At 38.0% G+C, this 25,380-nt stretch overlaps 1 protein-coding gene across 4 annotated transcripts in view; it reads right to left on the bottom strand.

Moving 5' to 3' along the window:
- Positions 1–25,380, bottom strand: part of METTL15 (methyltransferase 15, mitochondrial 12S rRNA N4-cytidine) — a 193,495-nt gene that overhangs the window by 37,141 nt on the left and 130,974 nt on the right. For all 4 annotated transcript variants that reach the window (XM_059709181.1, XM_059709180.1, XM_059709183.1 and 1 more), the window contains 2 exons: positions 9,993–10,184; positions 5,672–5,850 (listed from right to left, as the gene is read on the bottom strand). In XM_059709181.1, coding sequence (XP_059565164.1) covers positions 5,672–5,850; positions 9,993–10,184 — 371 coding nt within the window. The remainder of the gene's footprint in view (positions 1–5,671; positions 5,851–9,992; positions 10,185–25,380) is intronic.

Raw genomic sequence — 25,380 nt, 5'->3', positions numbered from 1 at the left:
GGCAGTGGCAGTGGCGGCTGTGACTCACTGGCAAGCCTTCTAAACTCGACAGTAGGTGTGACATCCAGACCATTTTCTACCAGGGCGATAACCGAGCTCTCTGACACCGTCATTTATTTCTTAACCATGGAAATGCTAATATAAAGAATGCTTTATGGAGAAGATGGAGGAGGTAACATGTAGATTACTGAAATAGTAAAAGGATGGTAATCTAGTGTGATTAATTTCATCAGGAAAAAGTTTATGTTCCACTAAATTAGGATAGCAATGTCTACTGATGAATGTTTTATTTTATTTTTCCTTTTGAAGGCTGTTGAAAACTTTGCTGGAAAAAGACAGTGATTTCAGATACAACTTGAGGCACGAACCTCCAATGCTACTGTGAAAAAGATACTCCTTACGTGTACCAATGCAGAAAATGATTATTATTCTCTTTGCTAAAAATCCCATAACTCCTATAGGAAGAACAGCTTGGAATAGAAGTATCAGCCTATCACTGATCACACTGTGTGGCTATGGACAGGTATTCCTGGGGAGAAAGCCACACTCAGGGTTCTGTGTGGTGCACCTGATTGAGCTCTAGTTCTGGAAAAGAGAGAACGCAATGCATACAGTGTATTTGCACTTTAAAATTCACAGAGAACTTTCCAATAAATGGTCATAACAGGAATTAGCTGTCCCTATTTTCCAAATGAGTAAATGAGGATCAGAGGACATAAGTAACTTGCTCAAGTTCACAAAGCAAATAAAAGAAATAGAATGTGAGGACTTTTGAGTCTGTGTCTTGGGAAATCTCACTTATTCCTCAAGCAACTTTAATTTTCCCTGAGGACTTTGATGCTCAGGGTGTCCCTCCTCTTCAAAGTGAAGAGCAGAATATACTTGATTCTTAGTAACACCTAACAACTTAGACTTTCCCACCTTTTTTCTCATTTTACTTTGGCTGGGAATGTACACATCTTTTTTTTTATTGATTTATTTGTTCAACAAGTGTTCATTAAGCTCTAGCCATGTACCTAGTTCATGAGTCAGAATAAAAGTTACATAAAAGTTTCAGGCAAAGAATAATAAGTATGCACATTTTAATCAACAATAGTCAAATATATCTAAAAAGCTTCCCCATCTCCTTTTTTCCCATTCAAAAACTGATATTATAAGCCTCCTGTGATTTTTTTTTATTATCAGTGAATTAATTATCTATTTTGTGAACCTGAATCTAAACCCCAATGATCTGAAAAGTGATTGGTATATTTCTTTGATTTTGGCATCAGATTGGAAACTGAGAGTGAATATCAATATTATTTTAAGAAAAAAATGATTAGTAGGGTTATGTTTGCTAAACAAAAATAACAATGATCATCATCATAAGTATTATTCACTTCCACTTCAAGATGAGAAAGATGAAGTTCTGTTCAAGTTTATATAGAAAGTAAGTTGTAGAACCAAAAGTTAAACTAATATATTTTATTAAACTAGATTTAATTTAACAATTAAGATTAAATGGTGATTTCCTTGATGTATCGACAGAATGGAAAGAGCAACAGAATACAGATTAGCTCTTACATAGAATATGGACAGCTTATTGAGGAAAATAAATCAGACTTCTTACTCAAAGAGATGTCTAGCATCAATCCTGTTTTTAAGGCTACACAAATCAAATATACATTAATTCTGCAAAGTCTAGACCACAGCCATTTTTTTCAAAATTAAGTGCATAAGTCTTTTTTTTTTTTTTGATGAAGTGCTTGAGAGTTTTTATATGCATAGTTTCTCATTTTTTAAGCTTTTTAATTAATAAAAAATATTTTTTCAGAGTTTTACTTTTATTCACAGCATCACTAAAGAATGAGGGAGGAAATAGATATTATTTCACTTTGAAGATGAATAAACTAAAGTACTGGGAGGGCAATGTGATTTTCTAATTTATTTTAGTGTTGATATTAGACCATACTGGTATGGGAGAGTCATGGTTCATGAGACCAAACATCAACTTTTTACTAACATTGATGTTATTTCACTGACTACAAACTTTATAACAGCAGAATCTTCCTGATCTCTGTGCATTTTATTTATTTTATACATTAACCTTGAAAAATAGTTACTAAATGCCTTCTCAGGGAGGAAACTGTGAGAAGCACTGTGGGCTCAATCATGAGTAAGGAAGTCACAGCAGTGGCCTCACAATACTTATCACCTAGAGCAATGCATCTAATAAAACTATTATCCCCTTGTTATCTTCTATAGTAATGTTAAAAAACAAACAGGTATATCGTTAATTTTAATACTGTACTTAACACAAAAATATTGAAAACATTACAATTTCAAGGTATAATGAACATGCAAATTTTTGAGATACATTCAATTCTTTTCTCATACTAAGTCTATATGTATATACTTAACTATATTATATAATTCTACACTTGTATCAGCTTTTTCTACTTGCCACACATTCATAACTTCAGACTACAATAAATAAGAAGGTTTTTCACTACAAATATAGGCTTCTTAAACCATGTTGTTATTCAGTCACTTACTGGTCTATAAGCTTCATGAACACAGAGGATCTATCTGATTCTCTCCCCAATCTATTCTTAGTACTCAGTATAATGCCCTGGTATATAGCAGCCTCTCCTGAATCACTTTTTTTTTTTAAATAAATGAGCTTTAAAATATAATTTCATTGTTCTATTTTCTCTTTATTAAAGATTTCTATCATCATCAATAAAGTTTTATTAGAGGTTGATATAAGCCATAAAAATAGGCTCATTAGGGAGAACTCAAATCTTTTAGTGGAATTTACTAAAATGGGGTTTTATATACACACTAGTAGCCCAGTGAACAAAAATTTGTGCACTCGGGGGTGAGGATGAGGGGAGGGGCCAGACCCCTCAGCCCGACCTGCACCCTCTGTCATGTTCTTGGACCCCGGCCACTCCAGGCCTAGGCACAGGCCTACAGGCTTGGGGTGGCCTGGCTCCCGAGGCCCCATTTTATCAAGAGAACAAAGTTGGCGTTAGTTACAGCCCTCGCCGAACCCAGTACAGTGCATCTGTGCATACAACTGCCTCGTTCATGTGCCTGCTTTGCCCTACTGAATTACTAACATCTTGAGGACATAGCTCTGTCTTATCCTGCTTCAACTTCCATGCCTAGCCTGGTGCCAGGGACCTGAGAGGGTTTGCTGAGTGAGTGAATGAGTGAATTAATGAGCGAGTGAATGAGTGAATGAATGAGCAAGTAAATGAATGAGCAAACAGCTACCTGTCGGGATAGTTCGCACTCCACTCTGGGCTGCCTGACACAAACCCTGGGCAGTTCCCGCCCTGCTCCCAGCGGCCCCACTCCCCTCTCCCAGCTGCATAGTATGCACAGGGCAAAGGTGGCCCGGGTGTGCGTGTTGGCAGATCGGTGCATAAGCACCCGCCAGCCCAGGATCCCCGCGGGAGGGCCGTTTGTGGGCGTGGCCAGTGGCTGATCAGTGCATTATCACCTGCCAGCCCAGAATCCCCGCAGGAGGGCCGTTTGTGGTCGTGGCCAGTGGCTTATCGGTTCATTAGCACCTGCCAACCCGGGATCCCCGCGGGAGGGCCGAAGCCGGTGGCATATGGGTGCATTATCATCTGCCAGCCATGAATCCCCGTTGAGGGCCATTTGTGGGCGTGTCCGGTGGCAGATCGCTGTGGTCCCGCCGGCCAGCCCCGGGTCGGGTCCCGTATGGGCTGCCTGCCACCCCGGTCGCAGATAGCAGGCCCGGATGGCAGGGGGGCAGGCGGGATGGTGCTATCCCGCCCTGCCTGTAGTATGCAAATTAGCCGCCATCTTTGTTGGCGGTTAACTGCCATCTTGGTTGGCAGTTAATTTGCATATCACCCTGATTAGCCAATGAGAAGCGTGTCGGAGGAATGGTTAATTACCATGTTTGTCTATTATTAGATAGGATATATGATTATCATCACTTTTACTATATCATTTGTCATAACCCCAGTATGTTTTTCATATCATATCTTCCTGAAAACACTTACATTGTTTCTATTCTACATCTTCATGTAACTTCTATCTAAACAGTGTTATTTCCCCAAGTTTGCTGAGTAGGAACCTGAGACAGAAAAATTAATTTCTTAAAGGCAGATTCCCAATTATGCCTCAAATTCACAAGCTTCCAAACTCTAGATTAGTACTGATGTTGCTATTAATTAGGTTGTACCTTTGAAGAGACTGTTGACACTCTCTGTGCCTCAGTTTCTTCAGTTACCAGATAAGATTTTTTTCACTGAAAGACCTCTAGAACACCCTCATTTCAAGTCCTCATTTTCAGCACCATAAAATTCTGGACTTACTTGTGCATAGAAAAAAAATGTGACATCTCACTGCCCTTCTTTTCAATATGAGAGACAGAACTAGTTAATGTCTGATGGAAAAGATAAGGTGCAGACATGTGAGTGAGTATGGAGTGAGGAAAAAGAAAGGGAGATGAGATGAGGATGAATTTAATGTTAGCCTGCTAGTATAAACTCTTTGTGGGGAAAAATATCATGAAATATTTTATGTTGACATAACCTATGAGAATTTTGCAATTACTTCCCTTAAGGAAGTTGCTCAATGTTAAATTTCAAGGGCCCTGAGGTATGCTACTTAAAAAATTGAAGGTTTAGTCAACTTTTTATATTTTATTAGCATAACTAAGAAGAATATATTTTTATGAAATCATGTCATAAGACAATTGCTATATGATCTTTAAATCTTGATCTGAATAAATGCATAATTAAGTTTTATTCCTTAAACTATGGATAATATTAAGATAGAGGCAACCAATACTAGGAGCTTTTAATAAGCTTTTTCCTATGTCTTTAGCTATTTAATTAACTTAAGAGAAACCACTGAAAAGAAATCTTAATACATTTGGTAAATAAAAAAGATGTATGGTTTCAGAAGGTCCAAAAAGACAAATAATTTACCACTGGAATTCTGTGAAATAACAACTGCAGAAGTTGTATTTTTGTCTAGGGAAACTTTCATCATGAAATACAGCTGTGAGACAACTTTGGCTTCAAACAGAAAGGCTATAATAAAGCGCCTCCTAGCTAGACTTAGGTTCAAGAGGTTTATGGTGGCAAACAGCAAAAAAAGATGAAATGTTTCAATAAGCCCCTCAGGCTGATTTAGTTTAGCATTCACCAAGTGGAATAACCTATACATCACATACCCTTTGTTAGCCGGGTGTTTAGAATAGATGTATGAGTCACTGGATTTTATTTTAGCAGTTGGGCAATGCAATTCTCCTTTTGCCCAAAGTATTAAAATGCAGAAATGTGAAACTGAAGGTAATATCAGATCTTATACAGGATGCTTATCAAGCACTGTGATGAATCAAGGAATTTTTTTGCTCTTGTTATTCCACGCTTCACCTTGGTAGGCACAAATGATAAATTATCTCATGTAAAAAAAATCTATTATTAAACTAATCAGCAAACTACAGTGTATTTTAAAACTGTGTGTGGGGGAGAGGTGTTGGAGGTGGGGAGGAAGCTTGCAAAACCAAAGATTTTAGGCAAGATTCACTCCTGCATGATTTTAAGTACAAATGAAATCCTTTGGGAGTTTGGGGGATTAATATATATATATTCTTTTTTTTTTCTCCCTCTCAGACACTGTTCAGAATTAATGAGGGTACCTGCAACGATGCTGGCAAGCTGCTGGGTTCTGGTGATGGGGTAGATGCTGCGTGCCTGAACGATTGCTGAAGCGATTTTCTTGGCATGCCTCTCCTCCCCGTATGTTCTCAGGATGGATGCAAGTGCCTGTTGATCTAAAGCGTTCACAACATCAGCTGCGGTGGGCATGTCAGGGTACCTACGCACAAGAAGAACCAATTAGTTCATTGACGTCAGTTTCATTGACAAGAGGTGAAACTTCAGAGTACTGAGACATAAAGTCAGGCATACAAACATAGGCTAAGAGAGCTTCTGAGGTTTTTAAAGTCAGAGACTGAAATCTTACAGGGATAAAATAAGCTTTCCGTCATTAGAGCAAATGGGGACTCTGTGTGTGAGGTTCATCAAGGTCAAGGGCAGCAGGAAATTAAAATAGTTTACTAACCTTTAATTCACAAAGAAGTGACTGCTCATGCAGATTTCCCCTAAACTAAAATAGCAGAAATATTTGAATTTAGTTTGTTCAAAACTTAAAATTGTTGCTTGAACTTTTTTTTCTGTATAGAGAAGTAACAAGGGGACTGACTGATACTTAAATGAGCATCAATCTCAGGAACTTAAATAAACCTGAGACTGTCCAGTAACCAACTACTTATATTATTGGAGTACAAACTGACTTAGAAAATCATTACAGGAGTCCCACCTTATCCCAGGGAATACATCCAAGATCCCACCAGAAACTTGAAACCATGATAGAACCGAGTCCTATACATACTATGTTTTTTCCTATACATACATACATACATACATACATACACTCTATTGCACCTTTGGTGTATGTGAATTACCAGCATCACTACTATTGCACTTTGGGGTCATTATTAAGTAAAATAAAGGTTACTTGAACACAAACACTGTGATATCACTATAATTGATCTGATAACCCAGATGGCTACTAAGCAACCAATGAGTGGTTAGCATATATAGCATAGATATGCTGGACAAAGGGATGATTCACATCCCACGCAAGAGAGTGTGGGATTCCACAAGATTTCATCTTGCTCTGCAGAATGGTGCACAATTTAAAGCTTATGAATTTCTTATTTCTGGCATTTTCCAATTAATAGTTTCAGGCCATGGTTGACCTCAGGTAACTGAAAGTGGAGAAAGTGAAACCAGGGATAAGGAGGACTACTGTAAAGAAGATACTGCTGGTTAGCCTTCCTCACAAAAACTAGAACAATCAATGATAATAATGTGTATTATTTCAAATGTTTAACAATACTGGCTTCTACGTCCAGGACAAAAGACATCATGGGATAACACTTGGTAATCAACAAATAGTACTAAACAAGCCTAGATGGTAATTTCAGGTGAAGAAGACAAAGAAATATCAAACTGTGCCCAAATAAGTCGTAGTAACAGGAAACAGAATTCACTTTGTCAGACCATGCCAGCTTACCTTACCTTAGAAAAATGGATCCAGGAATTCTAAGTGATGAGTTAACCGAGACCTTACTTATTAGAAAGATAGCTTTGCTAATAGTATAGTTACTACTGGTGTAGTTAATATGTTGGATTGATTGTTGGTACCACATTGTGAGAAATTTAACTAACAAAGATATGGCATCTTTAAGAACTGAGGATCAAATCAGATTTAAGAAACACTTAAATCCTTCCTTAAATCTACTTCATTGCACTTCGTTAGAATGCCTAGGTCCTCCAGGAGAAAATTTTGTTGTCCTTGGCTTGTCCCCTATTTTGCCATCATCTCCATCTCCATCTCCATCTCCATTTCTCTCTCTCTCTCTCTCTCCCTCCCTCCCTCCCTCCCTCTCTCAAATCTTTTTTTTTTTTCCTGGATGCATGGCACCCCCAGACCAATGAACATCCTACACCAGTGATGGCGAACCTATCACACGTGTGTCAGAGGTGACATGCGAACTCATTTTTTTTGGTTGATTTTTCTTTGTTAAATGGCATTTAAATATATAAAATAAATATCAAAAATATACATCTTTGCTTTACTATGGTTGCAAATATCAAAAAATTTCTATATGTGACACGGCACCAGAGTTAAGTTAGGGTTTTTCAAAATGCTAACACGCCGAGCTCAAAAGGTTCGCCATCACTGTCCTACACGGTACTCTGGTTTCTATCTCAATAGGCTTTGCTCCTTCAATAATAGCTTTAGGGATAAAGATTTGGTCTTTAGAGTCAAACTGACCTAGATTAGAATCCTGGCTTTAATATTGGGTAAGCTTGTTAATATAGTGGAGCCTCAATTTCCTCAATTTCTAACCTGTGAACAAAAGTAACAATGCTTACCTCATAGAATTGTTGAGAGAGGTAAGGGTGCATATAATCATAAAACACATAGAATAACAGCCCATAGGGAAGCTCAATGCCTGTCCATGTCCCTTAGATTTTTCCCATTCTTGGATTTGACAATCATCATTTTTGACATAATCGACACAATCCCTGCTAGATCTTACCTACTTGTAAATTCAACTGCCCAAACCACTGAGTATTAGAATGAACCTTGTGAATGATGATAACCTCAGATTCCATAGTATGGATTTCACCTCAAATTGGACAGTTCTAAAATTAGTATGGATGTACTTAGCAATTTTTGATAATACCTTTCTACTTTCAAGTATGAAAAATGTTGTTTCTTAAATATAGTTCAGTGGATAATAGGCATAATTTTATTTTATCTAATGTTAGTGCTACAAGGCCAAAGGGGGAACACGCTGAAAGCCAGAGGGCTTCTAGGAGGCTTCAGAATAGGCATTTATATGGTGTAGAAGTCAAGAAACAGCCCTAGCTGGTTTGATTCAGTGGATAGAGCGTTGGCCTGTGGACCAAAGATCCCAGGACCAAAGGTTAAGGACATGTACCTTGGTGAGAGCCTCCTCCTCGGCCCGGGCCCTGGTTAGGGCTCCTGCAGGAGGCAACCAATCGATGTGTTTTTCTCACATCGATGTTTCTCTCTGTCTTTCCCTCTCTCTTCTACTCTCCCTAAAAAAAAAAAAAAGGAAAAATATCCTCAAGTGAGGATTAACAAAAACAAAAAGTCAAGATACAGAATCTGTTCCCCACCCCAACTTAATAGGTTAAGGGATTTCATCGGTTCTCCAGAGATCACGAACTTACAAAGAAAATATTAACCTAAGTGTGAATTTATTTATTGCCTTATAGTGAAGACTACACCTGACAATAGGGCTCTTCCCACAGGTCCTTGAATCTGCTAATTTCTTTCTGCTGCATGAAACCTTATTATGATCTAAAAGCTGTTGTTGAAATTGGGATAGCACAAATCAAACTATGCTGTAAGATTCTAATGTTCAATGGCAACAAGTTAAGAAAGCCTGTTGCATCCACATTCAACACAGGGACATATCAGCCTTCATGATTTGACTGACCACTTCCCCTCTCCCATAACACCACTTGGATTAGCAATGCACTTGTTTACATCTCTGACTCTTCTTTTTCTATAAATTCATGTGAATCAACTCCCACTTTCTGAACGGCACATACTTTCTCCAGATCTGTTAATATTTGTGGCTAAGTTACAGTCTATGCTAACTCAATGGAAGTCTACCAGCTTTTTAAGATATTTTCTCAACTCTAAATCTCATCCATTACATATTAAGAGTTTCGTTCTCAAAGGCAATCTTATTTTCATGTTCTTAGGGGAGAATCTCGGGAACCCTGATTCTCACACTAAAATTTGCTGACAGATCTTTACATTAACAGTATGGGGGTTTACTACTATTAACTAGAAGCTCTGTTCATTGTATTTCAGAAGGCATCCTCCTTAGCAAGACATCAAGAATAGCCAAAATTTGCTTGAGATTTTAGTATGTCTTCTAAACCTCAATCTCCAAACATGAAAAAATATTTGACCTTCACTATTAGTCACTGGTTTTTAAAAGATTTTTATTATTTTCTTTTATGATCACATTCTCCATTCTATGAATGCCAACTTGAGCAAAAGAAGGTTTAAGACTCAAAACAAAAAGATTCTGACAAGTATGGGTCACAATCTCTGTTAAAAGGTCATATCAAAGCACGACTGTCCATAAAAAAGATAATCAGTGTGGAGGTTATCCTCCTCACTTGTTTGTGTAGACAGCAATGGTTTTTCTTTCAGAATCCCAAATCTAGAGAAACACTGAAAACTTTAATGAGTATCAAACAAAACTGATTTATTATATATGGATAGTGTTGGGTATGGCGTGTAATGGGAATTCTGCAGTCTTAAAGGGAAATTAAATTCAGAGTGCTTTTGAGAAATCGATTTCTTGTTGTGTGGAGAAATGCTTTATTGATACTCACCTGCCACCATCCATTCTCATGTCCAAAGGGCCATCATTCCGAAGGGAAAAACCTCTTTCAGGAGCATCAAATTGCATGGAGGAACATCCAAGATCGAAAAGAACTCCATCCAGCGTTCCTGGCTGCACTCCAGCTTTCATTAATAAGCCTTCGGCCTGGCTGAACCGGCCTAGCATAGCTCGGATCTGTTTACTGTGGACAAACCGAGGAGATGAAGAAAACACTGCTGTTACACAAAAGTCTTTTCTAAGGTCTATGGTCAATGGAAGCAGCACATCCTATTATTAAATGATTTAACCAATACATATTTACTAAATGCCAACAGCATGCTTAATACTATATAAAGACAGATGGGTACGGAAATTCTACATCTTTGGTTCCAACACCAGAGTTGATTTAATGTAATTTTATTCTTGCTAATGAACACAATTTGTTTTATGCTTTTGTGAAAGTATACAATAAGTTGATAAATTTAAACATTTCCTTTGTCAGGCCAGGTATTTCATTTTTTCTTTAAAAAATTATTAAATCTATGTGTCAGGAAAAGAAGCATATACAAACCTATAAAAAGAATAAATTTAGAAATAACAAATGCTGGTAAGGATGTGGAGAAAAGGGAACTCTTGTGTACTGTTGGTTTGAATGTAAACTAATAAAGCCACTAGTTATAGAGGTTCTGAAAAAAATTAAAATTAGAACTTCCATGTGATTCAGCAATTCCACTTCTAAGAATATATCCAAAGGAAATGAAAACACCATTGTGAACAGTTATCTGCACCCCCCGCCCCCATGTTTATAACAGCATTATTTGCAATAGCCACAGCATGGAAACAAGTATCCATCAGTGAATGAATAGATAAAGAAGTTACAAAATATTATTCTGCCATAAAAAATAAGAAGATTATGCCATTTGCAACAACAAGGGTGAAATAATGCTAAGTAAAATAATTAAGAAAGAGATAAATTATGTATGATCGCACTTATATGTGGAGTCTAAAAAAAAAGAGAGAGGAACCCAAATTCACAGAAGAAGCGATCCGATTCATGGTTATTAGAGGCAAGGGATGGGGTAGGGAATTTGGATGAAGGTGGTCAAAAGGTACAAACTTTCAAATAAATAAGTACTACAGATGTTTGTACAACAGATTACTACAGTAGTTTACACTCATGTATGGTATATATGAAAGCTGCTAAAAAAGTAACTCCTGCCCTGGCCGGTGTGGCTCAGTTGATTGGAGCATCATCCTAAAGGTCACAGGTTCAATTCCTGGTCAGGGCACATACCTGGGTTGTAGGTTCGACCACACAGTCAGGCGCATGTGGAAGGCAGCCAATGGATGTTTATCTCTCACACACTGGTGTTTTTATTTCTCTCTCTCTCTGAAAAAGTCAATAAATGTGTCTTCAGGTGAGGATTAAAAAGAAAGTAACCCCTAAGAACTCTCATTCCAAGGAACAGTATATATATAAGTCAAATCATTATACTGTACAACTTAAATGTATACAGTGATGTATGTCAATTATTATCTCATAAATTTAATGAGCAAGCCAATTTAAATACATTAAGAAATAAAACAGAAATCACCAGAAAAAGATGTCAAACATCTTTAAGCCAACCATGTTAACTTTCTCCATATTTTCCCTATAATTTACAATAGCAGTGCTGTGAAGCTGCACATCTGAAGAATGAAACTGTACCTAAAATAAATGCCTTCTTGCAGAGGCAATGTTTTAGCTCTCAGCAGGGAATCTATAGTGAATGAGCATTCAAAATCAACAGAATGGCAAGAAGTTGGGATCACCTTGCAGCTATACTAATTCTCTTTCCTACACAAAGTGAGATGCTGCCTTCAGGGATCTTCTGAAGCCTTAGGGCAACTGGCATGCATTTGGAAAGGGAACGAGAAGAGAAAAATTGGGCAACATTCCCAAGACCTCATTCCCTCCATCTACAGGTGGGTAGGGTGAGTGTGGATTTTGACAGTGTTGGGGAATTTATATTTATGTTTTATTTTATACACAGGGTGTCCCAAAAAGTGTATACACACTCTAACAGATGCTAGCTCAATTCTGAAAATGAAATGTATTTTAATAAAAACTGTTTTTATAATTATTCAAAGTGTGTGTATACATTTTTGGGGGACACCCTATATTATGTCATTTAAGAAGAAATTCACAGATCATTGTGTGTGTTTTTATTTTATTTCAATGAAGACAGCTATTTTCAGATTCACTCACCAATTATTTGGAGGTATATAATAATGATTAATAAAATGATTAAAAAGGCATGACATTCTGAACTTTGAGCTGAAAGGAAGAAATGAATAAATAGTTTGCATAACGACCTGATAGGTGGTAACTGACAGTGGACAGATAAACAAATTGCTACGTCTGTATAGGCATGCACCTTGCTTTACTGTGCTTTGAAAATACTGTTTTTGGTGTTTTTTTGTTTTTGTTTTATTTTAACAACTGAAGGTTTCTGGCAACCTGGCATCCAGCAAGTCTAGCAGTGCCATTTTTTCAATAGCATGTGCTGATTTGGTGTCTCTGTGTCACAACATTTTGATAATTCTTGTAATATTTTAAACTCTTTCATCATGATTATATTTGCTACAATAATCTATGATAAGTGATGTCTGATGTTACTATTGTAATTGTTTTAGGGTGCCACAAATCATACCAATGTAAGATGGTGAACTTTATTAATAAATGTGTGTGTTCTGACTGCTCCATTGACAAGTCATTCTCCCATCTCATACTGTTTCCTTGGACCTTCCTATTCTGTGACACACAACAATACTGAAATTATACAGCCAACTAATTAGCCTACAATGTTCTCTGAGTGTTCAAGGGAAAGGAAGAATTATACATCTCTCACTTTAAGTGAAAAGCTATATATGATTAAGCTTAGTGAGGAAGGAATGACAATACTGAAATAGTCTTAAAGGCAGGCCTCTTGCACCAGTTAGCCAAGTTGTGAATTCAAAGGAAAAGTTCTTTAAAAAATTAAAAATGCTACTCCAGTGGAACACACAAATTATAAGAAATTAAAACAGCCTTACTGATGATGTAGAGAAAGTTTTGGTGGTCTAGATCAGTGGTCACCAACTGGAGGTCCAAAAGGTTGGCGACCACTGGTCTAGATAGATCAAACCAGCCACAACATTCCCTTAAACCAAAACCTAATCTAGAGCAAGGCCCTTTCTCAATTCAATTCCACGAAGGCTGAGTGAGGTGAGAAAACTGCAGAAGAAAGGTTTGAAACTACCAGAGGTTGGTTCATGAAGTTTATGGGAAAAAGCCATCTCCAAGGTGAAGCAGTAAATTATCCAGATCTTGCTAAAATAATTAATGAAGGTGGCTAGACTAAACAACAGATTTTCAGTGGAGGAGGAAGAACCTTCTATTGGAAGATGATGGCTCCTTGGATGTTAACAGCTAGAGAGGAGAAGTCAATGCCTGGCTTCAAAACTTCAAAGGACAGGCTGACTCTCTAGTTAGGGGCTAATGCACCTGGTGACTCTGAGATGAAACCAATGTTCATCCCACTCCAAGAATCCTAGGGCCCTTAAGAATTATGCTAAATCTTCTCTGCCTGTGCTCTAAAAATAAAACAACAAAGCCTGGATGATAGCACATCTGCTTACAATATGGTTCACTGAATATTTTAAGCTCACTGTTGAGACAAACTGCTTAGGAAAAAAGATTCCTATCAAAATAGTAGTGTTCACTGATAATTTACCTGGTCATCTAAGAGCTCTTATGGGATGTACAAGGATATTAATGCTGTCTTCATGCCTGCTAACACAACACCCATTCTGCAGTCCATGGGTCAAAGAGTAATTCTGAATTTCAAGTTTTATTAAGAAACTAGGGGCCCGGTGCACGAAATTCGTGCACTGGGTGTGTGTGTGTGGGGGGAGTGTCCCTCAGCCCAGTCTGCCCCCTCTCACATACTGGGAGCCCTTCAGGCGTTGACCCCCATCACCCTCCAATCGCAGGATCGGCCCCGGGGACCTGCAGTGGCAGCGGGGGGTGCCACGATTGCGCGGGCTCTGCCCCACCCCTGCAGGACACCTCTGGCTGAGGCGTCCGGCCCGGGCAGCGGGGACCCGCAGCTGCAGCGGCCCCGCGATCGTGGGCTTCGCTTTAGGCCCAGGCAAGGGACCCCTAGCTCCTGGGACTGCCAGCTTCGACCGTGCCCAGCTCCCATCGCTAGCTCCACCCCTACTTCCTGCTATCACTGGCCAGGGCGGAAAAGGCACCTGATTCTCTGATCATGGCTGGGGGGCAGGGCCAAGCCATGCCCTGGCCCTGCCCCCCAGCTCTTAGCTCCCCCCTGGGTTCCCAATCACTGTCAGTGGCAGGGGCCTTCTTCCTGCTTTCCCTTTCGCCTCCCTGCATTGTGCCTACATATGCAAATTAACCGCCATCTTGTTGGCAGTTAACCGCCATCTTGTTGGCAGTTAACCGCCATCTTGTTGGCAGTTAATTTGCATATAGCCCTGATTAGCCAATGAAAAGGGTAGCTCGTACGCCAATTACCATTTTTCTCTTTTATTAGTGTAGATACATTTTGTGAAGCCATAGCTCCCATAGACAGTGATTCCTGTGGTGGATCTGGGCAAGGTAAATTGAAAACCTTCTGACAAAGATTCACCATTTTAGATGAATTTTAGATGTCATCGAGAACACCTATGATTCATAGGAAGAGATCAAAATATCATCATTAACAGGAGTCTGGAAGTAGTTGATTCCAACCCTCATAAATGACTTTGAGGGGTTTAAGACTTCAGGGGAGGAAGTAACTGCAGATGTCATGGAAATAGCAAGAGAACTAGAATTAGAAGTGGAGCTTGAAGGTGTGACTGAATTGCTACAATCTCATCATAAAACTTTAATAGATGAGGAGCTGCTTCTTTCAGATGAGCAAGCAAAGTGGTTTGTTGAGATGGAATCTACTTCTGGAGAAGATATTGTGAAGACCATTGAAACGATAACACAGGATTTAAAATATTACATAAACTTAGTTGATAAAGCAGCAACAGGTTTTGGGAGGATTGACTCCAAATTTTAAAGAAGTTCTATTGTGGGTAAAATGCTACCAACAAGACTACATGCTATAAAGAAATTGTTTGTGAAAGAAAAGAGTCTATCGATGAATCAAACTTCACTGTAGTCTTATTTTAAGAAAATGCCACAGCCACCTCAACCTTCAGCAACCACCACTTGACCAGATCAGTCAGCAGCCATTGATAATGAGGCAAGACCCTCCACCAGTAAAATGATCCCAACTCACTGAAGACTCAGATAGTGGTTTAGCATTTTGCTTTAACAGAAAAGTATTTTTTAAATTATGATATGTACATTTTTTAGACATAATATGTTGCACACATAATAGACTACAGTATAAACTGGGAAACCAAGAAATTTACAGTATATGCAATTGGAAACCAAAAAATTCATGTGACTCACTTGAGATATTCACTTTACTGCAGTGGTCTAGAAGTGAACTTGCAATCTTTCTGAGGTATGTCTGTATTTGGAAAATACAGATGGAGTGCTAATACTAGCATTAGAAACATAAATAATTGAATTTTGGGGTTGGGGGGCAATTCACAAATCATTCATTCCAATTATTTAATTGATGTTGAATCTTTTCTCTCTCCACCATCGCTGCTAGGTAGGGAGAGAAAAGTCGTTGTTTTAATCACCTCCCATTCACCTCAATGGTGAGGGAAGGATTCCCACGCTAGGATTATGGAAATGGCCAAATAGAGGGCACCTGACACTGCACAGATGAGACGGACAGGAGTCTATTAATCTCATATACTCCCAGCCCAGGGGAGGAAAATACCGCAAGCCACACATAGCTAAATGGAGGTTATATGCTGGGGTTCTCTTGGTTCTCACGGGATGATGTGATTTACTTTATTGAATAATTTGATGGCTGGCAGGGTACTGACACCTGCTACTCAGAAATAAGCAGATATTGTACCTGATCCCTTTGATAAGGAGGGTCATTTGGTTAAGAAAGCTTGTAGGTGGGAGTAGAGTGGGGAGAACTTATGGCTAGGCTATTCCAGGGTCTCTCAGTTTTCCCCAGATTAAGAACACATTTTGGCTTTAATTTTAGACCTTATAGCACAGTAATCTAGCTCATGTATGAACACCCAGTAATAAGAATTCACTAGTTTTGTATGCTTTTTTTTTTTATAAAGCCAATTCTCTTTTAGTTAAGTTGATAGCTGTCTCCTTGCTAGTTCTATTGTCCTTGGTATCAGTCCATGTAAAACAGTTGAAAGCCTATAACCCAAGGCAGCGTTTCACATATCTACAATTAGCTATGGTAAGGGGTATTTGTTACCTTCCTCTTAGTTGCCAATCTTTTTGTTTCAACAGGATCTCAAAACGTCAGCCATATATTTTGGGAGAAACTGATATCTGATATTTACCTCAACTTAGATATGCTCAAATATTCAATCAGACACACATCTAAGGATTGCCGTCAGGTATTTTGTAGATATGGTTAATATTAAGTAAAATATATTATCTTTAGTAATGTGGATGTGACTCATCCAATTAGCTGAAAGAACTTAAGAGCAAAAACTGAGGTTTCCCAGAGGAAGAAGACATTCTTCCTCACGACTGCATTATCAGCCCATGTCAGTTTCCAGCCTGCTGGCCTGCCCTACCAATTTCAGACTTGCCAGTCCCCACAATTGTGTGAGCCAAATTCTTGAAATAAATCTCTTTATGTATGTATATATATGCACACACACATGTCTGTGTGTGGGTATATGTGTGTATATCTTATTGATTTTGTTTTTCTTGAGAATTCTGATGGATATACTATTTCAATTGAAGAGGTAGATTTCTGGTAAGTTAAGCAAATTTGCACACACTAGGTCCAAAGCCTCTGTAATTTGTTCAGAGACTGGCATGTGTGACAACTCAGGCTGATGAGATACAAGAGATATTTGCTAGGAATTGGAAGGAATAATTCTTTCTTCCAATGAGTTACTGGCAGAACAAAGTTTTTTGGAATTTCGCCTGATATGAAAGAAGCACACAGCCCTGATTATCACCAGCAGAGATGATGACCCAAGGAAGGAAAAGGGTGGCAGTAGTTTTAGCCAAAACTGTAGAAGACAAAGTAGAGAGAAAGAATAACCAGGTCGCTAGATTGAGCCTCACCTAAAATCCAACTTGTTTCTGAACTTGTGAGTTATATGAACCCATAAATTACCTTGATTATCAAAACCCGTTTGAGTTGTTTTTTCTTTTACCTGCGATGAAAAACATCATAACTATTATAGCTGTCATGGTCCTCGAGTCTTCTTTTCTCTAAATAAAACAACTCATTTCTTCTGCTATTCTCCATACAAAAATTCTTTCACTGTGCTAGTTGCTCTTTTCTGAATGTGTTCCAGTTTGATGATGTCCCTAGATCTAAATTCCACAATGATCAGTATAGAATAAAGTAAATTCTTGCCCCTCTTGTTCTAGTTATTATATTAATACAGCTCAAGATCAAAATAGTTTTAGAGTTTATTTCACAATGTGTGCTTACACTGTCTAATACCCTGGATTCGTTTTCATGTATACCACTGCTAAGCCTGTTTCCTCCATAACTGTACTAGTGCAGTTTCGTTCCGTTTAATTATTTCAGACCTAAGTACAATTTCTGCCCTACATATTTTCTATAATCCTTTTAGGATCAGCTATTACCTTTAACCACAGAAATCTTTACACTGTAGCAAAACCCTCAAATAAATCATAGCTACTATCCTGTTTGACACTAATATACTTGTAAAATAAAAATAATATTTTATGGATGTTTGCATTCTTGAGTGCCCTTAAACATAACTGTTTAATACACAATATTCATATAGTTTTTTGCCTCACTATGAATAAATAACAAAAATGTAATCTTTGTGGTACAAAACTCAGCATAATGCTATACAAGTATGAGATTATCATATGGAAGAAAAGTAACATGAGGCCACGCCATAAAGTAAACCATGTGTTTAAGGCAGAGTTTTCTGATGCTACATCAGTCATATGTTTCTAGAATTACTAGACTGTTCTCAGAGTAAAGAAATCATCTACAAAGTTTACTGACCAATCTGTTGAAAACTTAGCCTTAACTTCAGACCCTGGGGAGTTATTTCATACTAGAGGCCTGATGCATGAAAATTGTGCAAGAGTAGGCTCTCACAGCTACGGCTGCCTCAGCCATCGCAGCCCAGGCTGCCTTGCGGCCCCGCCCCCCACCCACTGGTCATTCCAGAAGGTCTTTCCACTGTCCAGTCTAATTAGCATATTAGCTCTTTATTATATAGGATATAAATTATGTTGTGGCTAATTTTCCTGGACAGGCAGGTCCCCTGCCTCCCTCCCCTTTTTTTTTCTGCCTTTCTTTCTTCTCTCTTTTCTCTCTACCTTTCTTCCTCAGGTCCTCTCTCCACTTCTTCCCCGCCCCCCCCCCCTTTTCTTTCTTTCAAATTTGAATGTTCAATATTTTTGCATATGCAATTTACAAATGTTATAAAACAAGTAACAGAAAAGTGTTAACTAGCCAGGAAGGATCATGGTGGTCATGGAGGTGTGTAGAAGGCAGCTGATTGATGTTTCTCTCTCATTGATGTTTCTAACTCTCTATTTTTCCCTTCTTCTCTGTAAAAAGTCAATAAAGTATATTTTAAAAAAAATAAAGCCAAACCAGGATATGTAGACATAACTACACAGGCACAATTTATGTCAGATCACTGTCATCATCATTTGTCATTACCGTAGGATCCCCCAGTTGAAAGTAGAATGGTGCTTGTGACTCAGAGCACAAGAGAATGGTTCTGCAACCCAACCCCAAGTAAAGTCAAGGCACTTAGCAATAGATTGCCAGTAATACCTTAGTTGTTGAAGGCCATTTTTGAGGTTCTTTGACTATGGTAAGCCATTTTGAGGTTCTTTGACGCTGACAAGTCAACTGCACTTGGAGTACATGCTATGGATCTGTTTTATTATGAAGGACTAATGTGCTCTAGTATATATTGGGACTGATGATGTAAGAGTAGCTACTATGCACTGTGTATATTTGATTTAGGATTGACATAGAACTTCATCATTCTTCTAACTGCATACAGTCTAATGGTAGGGGTTAAGGGTAGATTACCCTCAAAATTATAAACTGGATCCAACGTTCAGGGTTGAACATTTTGTAGTCAAGGAGAGTACTTATCCATCTTAGCCTTAGAAATGCTACTAATTACCCCTGTGGATTTGGACAAGTTATTTCATTTCCCTCAGTTTCAGCTCCCTATATCTCGTGGTATTTAAATCTTTCCCCTCTGAGGCAGCTTGGTGTAGCAGAAATATTTCAACAAGTTCTGAAGTCAGATTGAATCAGACTATTAACTTTCTAATTATTTATTCCCTCAAGACTCAGAATCCTCATTTGTACTATGCAGACAACAGAGCAACTTCAACCTCACAGAGCTTTTGTAAAGAGTAATATAATTAATGTGCATGAGAATATCTACAAAAATGCCTAGGCATAGGAAGGCCCTCAATAAATGTTACCTCTCTCCCTCTGCTGCAAGCTATTTTTCTTCCCTTAAATACATTGGTTATCATTTGGTCACTGTCAGTTGGGAGTTGGAAGCAATGGCAAGGATTTGTGCAAACACATCAAATGCAGGGCATACAGGCTGTGACCTCTGAACCATAAAGAATTTTTCTCCAACTTCTTTTATGTGCCCCTAGTGGGCTACATTTCTTCCCCCATTTTATCGTGCCCCTGTTATAGTTTGAGAACTGTTCACATTTTGATATGTTAATGTTTACCATACTACACAGAGCTCTTTGAAGACATAGTTATATACAGTGTGTGTGTGTGTGCGTGCGTGTGTATATCCAAGCTATTTTAATTTTCACATTAATTATGATCACTTTTAAACATCATTTAAAGATATCCTTGCTCAAAATCTTTGATAGAATTATCTTTTCTGGCCGTTTTCTTTCCCTTCAGGAAATACTTTTTAAAAACTGATTTAGTCATTGATTCACAACTCACACATTGAATAAAATACATTTCAGAAATGATAAAATGCAACTGTATTTCTATCTCTCAGTAATCCTTTCAAAATTTATTCAGTAGAGTAATCTTCCCCTGTTCTGGAAAGCCTCATAACTTTTCCACTCACAAGGAGGTAATAGATAATCCTATGGCTACTGTGAGTTATAAAAATAGCCATAGAAATTAATGGCTAGTGCTCAACTACAAAAAATAATAACAAATGAATACCTACTGAGCAACTATTAAATGTCAGGCACTGTTATAGACACCTGTGATACAAACAAATAAAATAGATAAAATCCCAATGATTACAGAATTTATGGACGAGGAGACAATCAAAATCGATATATTCAAAGACTTCTAATTCTGTCTGTAGCAGACAGAAAACATCTCACTAAAAACATCTATATCCTCAGTGCATAAATCCCATTCCCCCAAATTAATATTCATTCTATTTGTTCTCTTCCTGTCCCACTCCCTTTTTCTGTCATATAAATACTGTACTGTTGAATGCTTGGTGATAATTTCTTCTTCTAGACTGTGATAGAGCTTACTGATTCATTTGGCACATACTCCATGCTACTTTTTAATATTATTTATCTTTTTATGTATGTATCCCAATGTCTCTGAAACAAAAACCTAAGTTTCTTTAGGGTCATATGGACTGTGTCATACTTTTTTTATGTGTAGCACCTAAAAAACTATAAGTGTGCAACAAACTTTTTTTGGATAAAGATGGTGATGATTTTGGGAGACATTAATATATTTTTAAGGCATCAAAAATGAGAACAATTAGTAATAACTCAATGTTTTTTCCAACATACATACATGTAATCAAAATACTAAGGAAGAAATGTAAGATACATAGTAAGATACAGGCACTGGAGGAAGAAATAGTTATATAGTGTGTACCCCATAAGTTTAATTCTATGCAATTGTTATGAGAACATAGATTTTAGATATGAATTTTTCACATTTCCAAGAGTTATGACAACCTTCCTGGACCCACCTTATAACCACAGACAATTAATTTTAAAAAGTGTATTTTAAGTTTATAGTATGTTGCCACCCACAATATCATGGAAGTACTTAAAAAGAAAAAAAAATGCTATCATGTTCTATTAAGACAGGAAATAAAACTCACAATTCATACCAATCAAATCCAGAGAACTCAGTTAAGGTTAATATTTAATTCACTAAAGAAGAGAAGTTTGAAGTACTTTACTTTGAAGGGTGGTATTACAATCACAATATGAATTAATATGGTTTTATTTATTTTATAGAGGAAGGGAGATGGCAAGAGAAACATCCATGTGGGAGTGAAACAATCAGTTGCTTGCAGTACACACCCTGACTGGGGACTGAACCCGGGCATGTGCCCTGGCTGGAGTGGCTCAGTTGGTTGAGCATCATCCCATGCACCGAAGGGTCACCAGTCCAATTCCAATCACAATACTATTTAAATAAAATTCCATTTTGGAGTATTCTTCAAAATGTCCAGAAAAAGGGCATTTTATTTTGTACATAAAAAGATTTCTTTTACATACAGTCTGTGTTTTTCTAGGTAACAATTATCAGATTGCAATTGCAAAATGGCCTTTAAGATGCTCCTTCCTTGATTTATAATATGTTTGGCTCCTGTATGGTAGATAACTTCACTCCATTCTACCTTCTTACCTAATTTTCTAGAAAGTTTAGTGTGACAACTGGAATGAGAAATGTCCATCTTTCTGGGCAGTACTTTCTAAAACTTACATCTTCTGGAAGTAATTTAGATGAATTCAGTCTCTAAATAATTGCCATGCATATACACTGCCAAAATATACCATTGATTCTATCAGTTATTCAGGAAATTCTATCACGACTTCAACATTAATTATTTTAAATGTTTGGCATTGTTGATTCAGGGTGCTTGGATGACTGCCTTTATCCAGATCTGAAGGGGCCAAATCATTTAATCTAGAGGTATCTAATTAAGAGTGAATATCACAATCATCTGAAATTATGGGTGTTTAATTAAACATCAAGACAAGTATGCTGTATGTGGGGGATTTTCCTGAGTGCTCTCATTGATAGCGCTTTCTAAGGAGCAATGCTTAAATACAGCCCAAAATAAAAGAGGTTTAGGCATTTGTACTCATGAGGAATGGTAAACTCTTGAGGCTGATGATAGTTTTTATAAACTAAACTAGAGGCCCAGTGCACAAAATTCATGCACTTGGTGGTGGGGGTTGGGGCGGTCCCCCTCAGCCTGGCCCATGCCCTCTCACAGTATGGGAGCCCTCGAGGGATGTCTGACTGATGGATGTCCAAATGATGTCAGCCAGAAGGTGGACATCCCCTGAGGGGTCCTTAGCACTGCCGTGGAGCCCAGCTTCTGGCTAAGCGGCGCTCCCCCTGTGGGAATGCACTGACTACCAGGGGGAAGCTCCTGGGTTGAGTGTCTTCCCCCTGGTGGCCAATGAGCGTCATAGAGACCAGTCGTTCCACCATTTGGTCGATTTGCATATTAGCCTTTTATTATATAGGTATACACAACAAGCATAAAGTAAATGAGAAAGATAAATTAAATGCTTACTATTATAGTAAAGGATAATGGTTGCACATAAGGTGAGGGATGAAAGCTACTAGGGACACTGAGACTTGGGAAGTAGGTGTGTATGCCTCTCCCTCCCAGAGGGAAGAGAGAAATTCCAGCAGCCAGGTCACCAGCACAAAGAAAGTGGTGTGGGGGTACTAACCTGTCACACATGAACTGGCCTAACTCCAAGTGTGTACGTCTATAATGACCAAATCACCCCAGTCTCTTCTGATAGATAAAATGGCACCTTAAATTAAGTTTTAAATAAATAAATAAAATCACTAAGTACAACCAAGTATTTAAAAATAAAGGGAAGCCCAGATGGTGTGACTCATTGGCTGAGCATCAACTTATGAACCAGGAGGTCATGGTTCAATTCCTGGTCAGGGCACACACCCAGGTTGCAGGCTCAATCCCCGCTGTGGGGTGTGCAGGAGGCAGTCGATCAATGATTTTCTCTTCTCATTGATGTTTCTATCTCTATCTCCCTCTCCCTTCCTCTCTAAAATAAAAAAATATATATATTAAAAAGTAAATAAATAAATAAATAGAAAATGTCTGATGGAAAGTCAGCAGTGTTTTTCAAATAAAGAGAGCAATCATTAACTCAAAATTCAGATCGTTAACTCTGACATTTGAATTTTTTAATTAATATGCATTTTACCTACTCTGATATATTTGCATTTATTTTCATATAAAATAATATTTAATTGTAAAACAATGTTGACCTTAGCCAAACTGATGCCCTAGGGAGACATACCGAATTTTCTAGCAAAATTGAGTGCTCACTAGCATATTCAAGTGGTGCATCCAGAAAAGGAAAAGGCATGTGGATCTTTCTCCTGGTGGCAGTTCTCATTAGCTTCAAACCTCAGCATGGTCATTATGTAATATGACAAGAAGATTATGGCAAAGAGCTAATGGTTTTATTCTAAGGAAAAGAAAACATGGCCTTTCCGACCTCTTGAAAAATGTTCATTAAAACTTAAAATGGATAGTGTGAGATTTTAGTGGAATTTCATTGCTTTTTTTTTTTTTAAGTTCAGTGGGAGAAAAATTCATTGCCTCTGTAAATGCAAATTACTTAGCTGAGTGTGTGTCAGAAGGACATTTCTTTTAGCCATACTATTTTCCAGTAACCTGTCTCCAAAAGGGCTTTTCTGGAATTTTCAGTTGCTGAGTTTTATTCCTTTGACTACTGTGTATTTCTCATTTTGAAAGAATGTTGGGAGGTAATCTCCTAAACCAAGCATGAATTTAGTTTATGTATATCTGGAGCGCTGTTACTTTTTAAAGGGGTGATTAGGTGTAAGGCTGTAAGTACAAAGTAAGGATAATCTCTAGGATCTGATTTTTTGGGTCAGGTTAATGTTGTTCAATACTGATATGTTTTGGTCTACAATATTTCCAATATTTCACTTCCTACATTCTCTCTCTCTTTTTTTTTTTAAATCATTTTATTGCTTTCACAGAGGAAGGGAGAGGGAGAGAGGGGTAGAAACATCAATGCTGAGAATCACTGATTAGCTGCCTCCTGCATGGCCCCTACCAGGGATCGAACTTGCAACCCAGGCATGTGCCCTGACTGGAAAATGAACTGTGACCTTCTGGTTCACAGGCCGATGCTCAACCACTGAGCCACACAGGCTGGACTCACTTCCTACATTCTCCCCCCACCCCCAGATTAATCTTTTTTTTTAAAATCTTTATGGTTGAGAGTATTACAGATGTTCCTCTTTTCTTCCCTCATTGCCCCCCTCCACCTGGTTCCTGCCCTGCCCCAGGCCTTCACCACCCAATTGTCTGTTTCCATAGGTAATGCATATATGCAGATAAGATCTTTATTTAATCTCTTCTTGCCCCCTTCCCTCTGAGAATCATCAGTCTGTTCCATTTCTATGACTCTGATTCTATTTTATTCATGTTTATTCTGTTCATGAGATTTCTTATTCATTTATTTTGATTTTTAGATTCAATTGTTGATAGGTATGTATTTGTTGCCATTGTATTGTTCATATTTTTTATCTTTTTTTCTTCCTCTTCCACTTCTTAAAGAATACCCTTCAAGATTTCTTATAATACTGGTTTGGTGGTGATGAACTCCTTTAGCTTTTTCTTGTCTGTGAAGCTCTTTATCTGACCTTCAATTTTAAATAATAGCTTTGATGGGTAGAGTAATCTTGGTTGTAGGTTCTTGCTATTCATCACTTTGAATATTTCTTGCCACTCCCTTCTGGCCTGCAAAGTTTCTGTTGAGAAATCAACTGACAGTCCTATGGGTATTTCCTTATAGGTAACTAACTCCTTTTCTCTTGTTGCTTTTAAGATTCTCTGTCTTTAGCCCTTGGCATTTTAATACTGATGTGTCTTGGTGTGGTCCTCTTTGGTTCCTCTTGTTTGTGACTCTCTGTACTTCCTGGACTTATAAGTCTATTTCACCAGGTAGGGGAAGTTTTCTGTCATTATTTCTTCAAATAGGTTTTTCAATATCTTGCTCTCTTCTTCTGGCACCCCAATAATGCAAATAGTGATATGCTTGAAGTTGTCCCAGAGGCTCCTTACACTATCTTCATATTTTTTTATTCTTTTTGCTCTTCTGGTTGGGTATTTTTTGCTTCCTCATGTTTCAAATCATTTGATTTGATTCTCGGAATCCTCTACTCTACTGTTGAATCCCTGTATACCAGTGTTATTCTTTATTTCAGTCAGTATATGCTTAGTTTCAG

This window comes from Myotis daubentonii, chromosome 9 (genome assembly GCF_963259705.1).
Source record: "Myotis daubentonii chromosome 9, mMyoDau2.1, whole genome shotgun sequence".
Lineage (NCBI taxonomy): Eukaryota > Metazoa > Chordata > Mammalia > Chiroptera > Vespertilionidae > Myotis > Myotis daubentonii.
The sequence above is the reverse complement of the archived record's forward strand: the minus strand, read 5'-3'. Positions and strand labels throughout refer to the sequence as shown.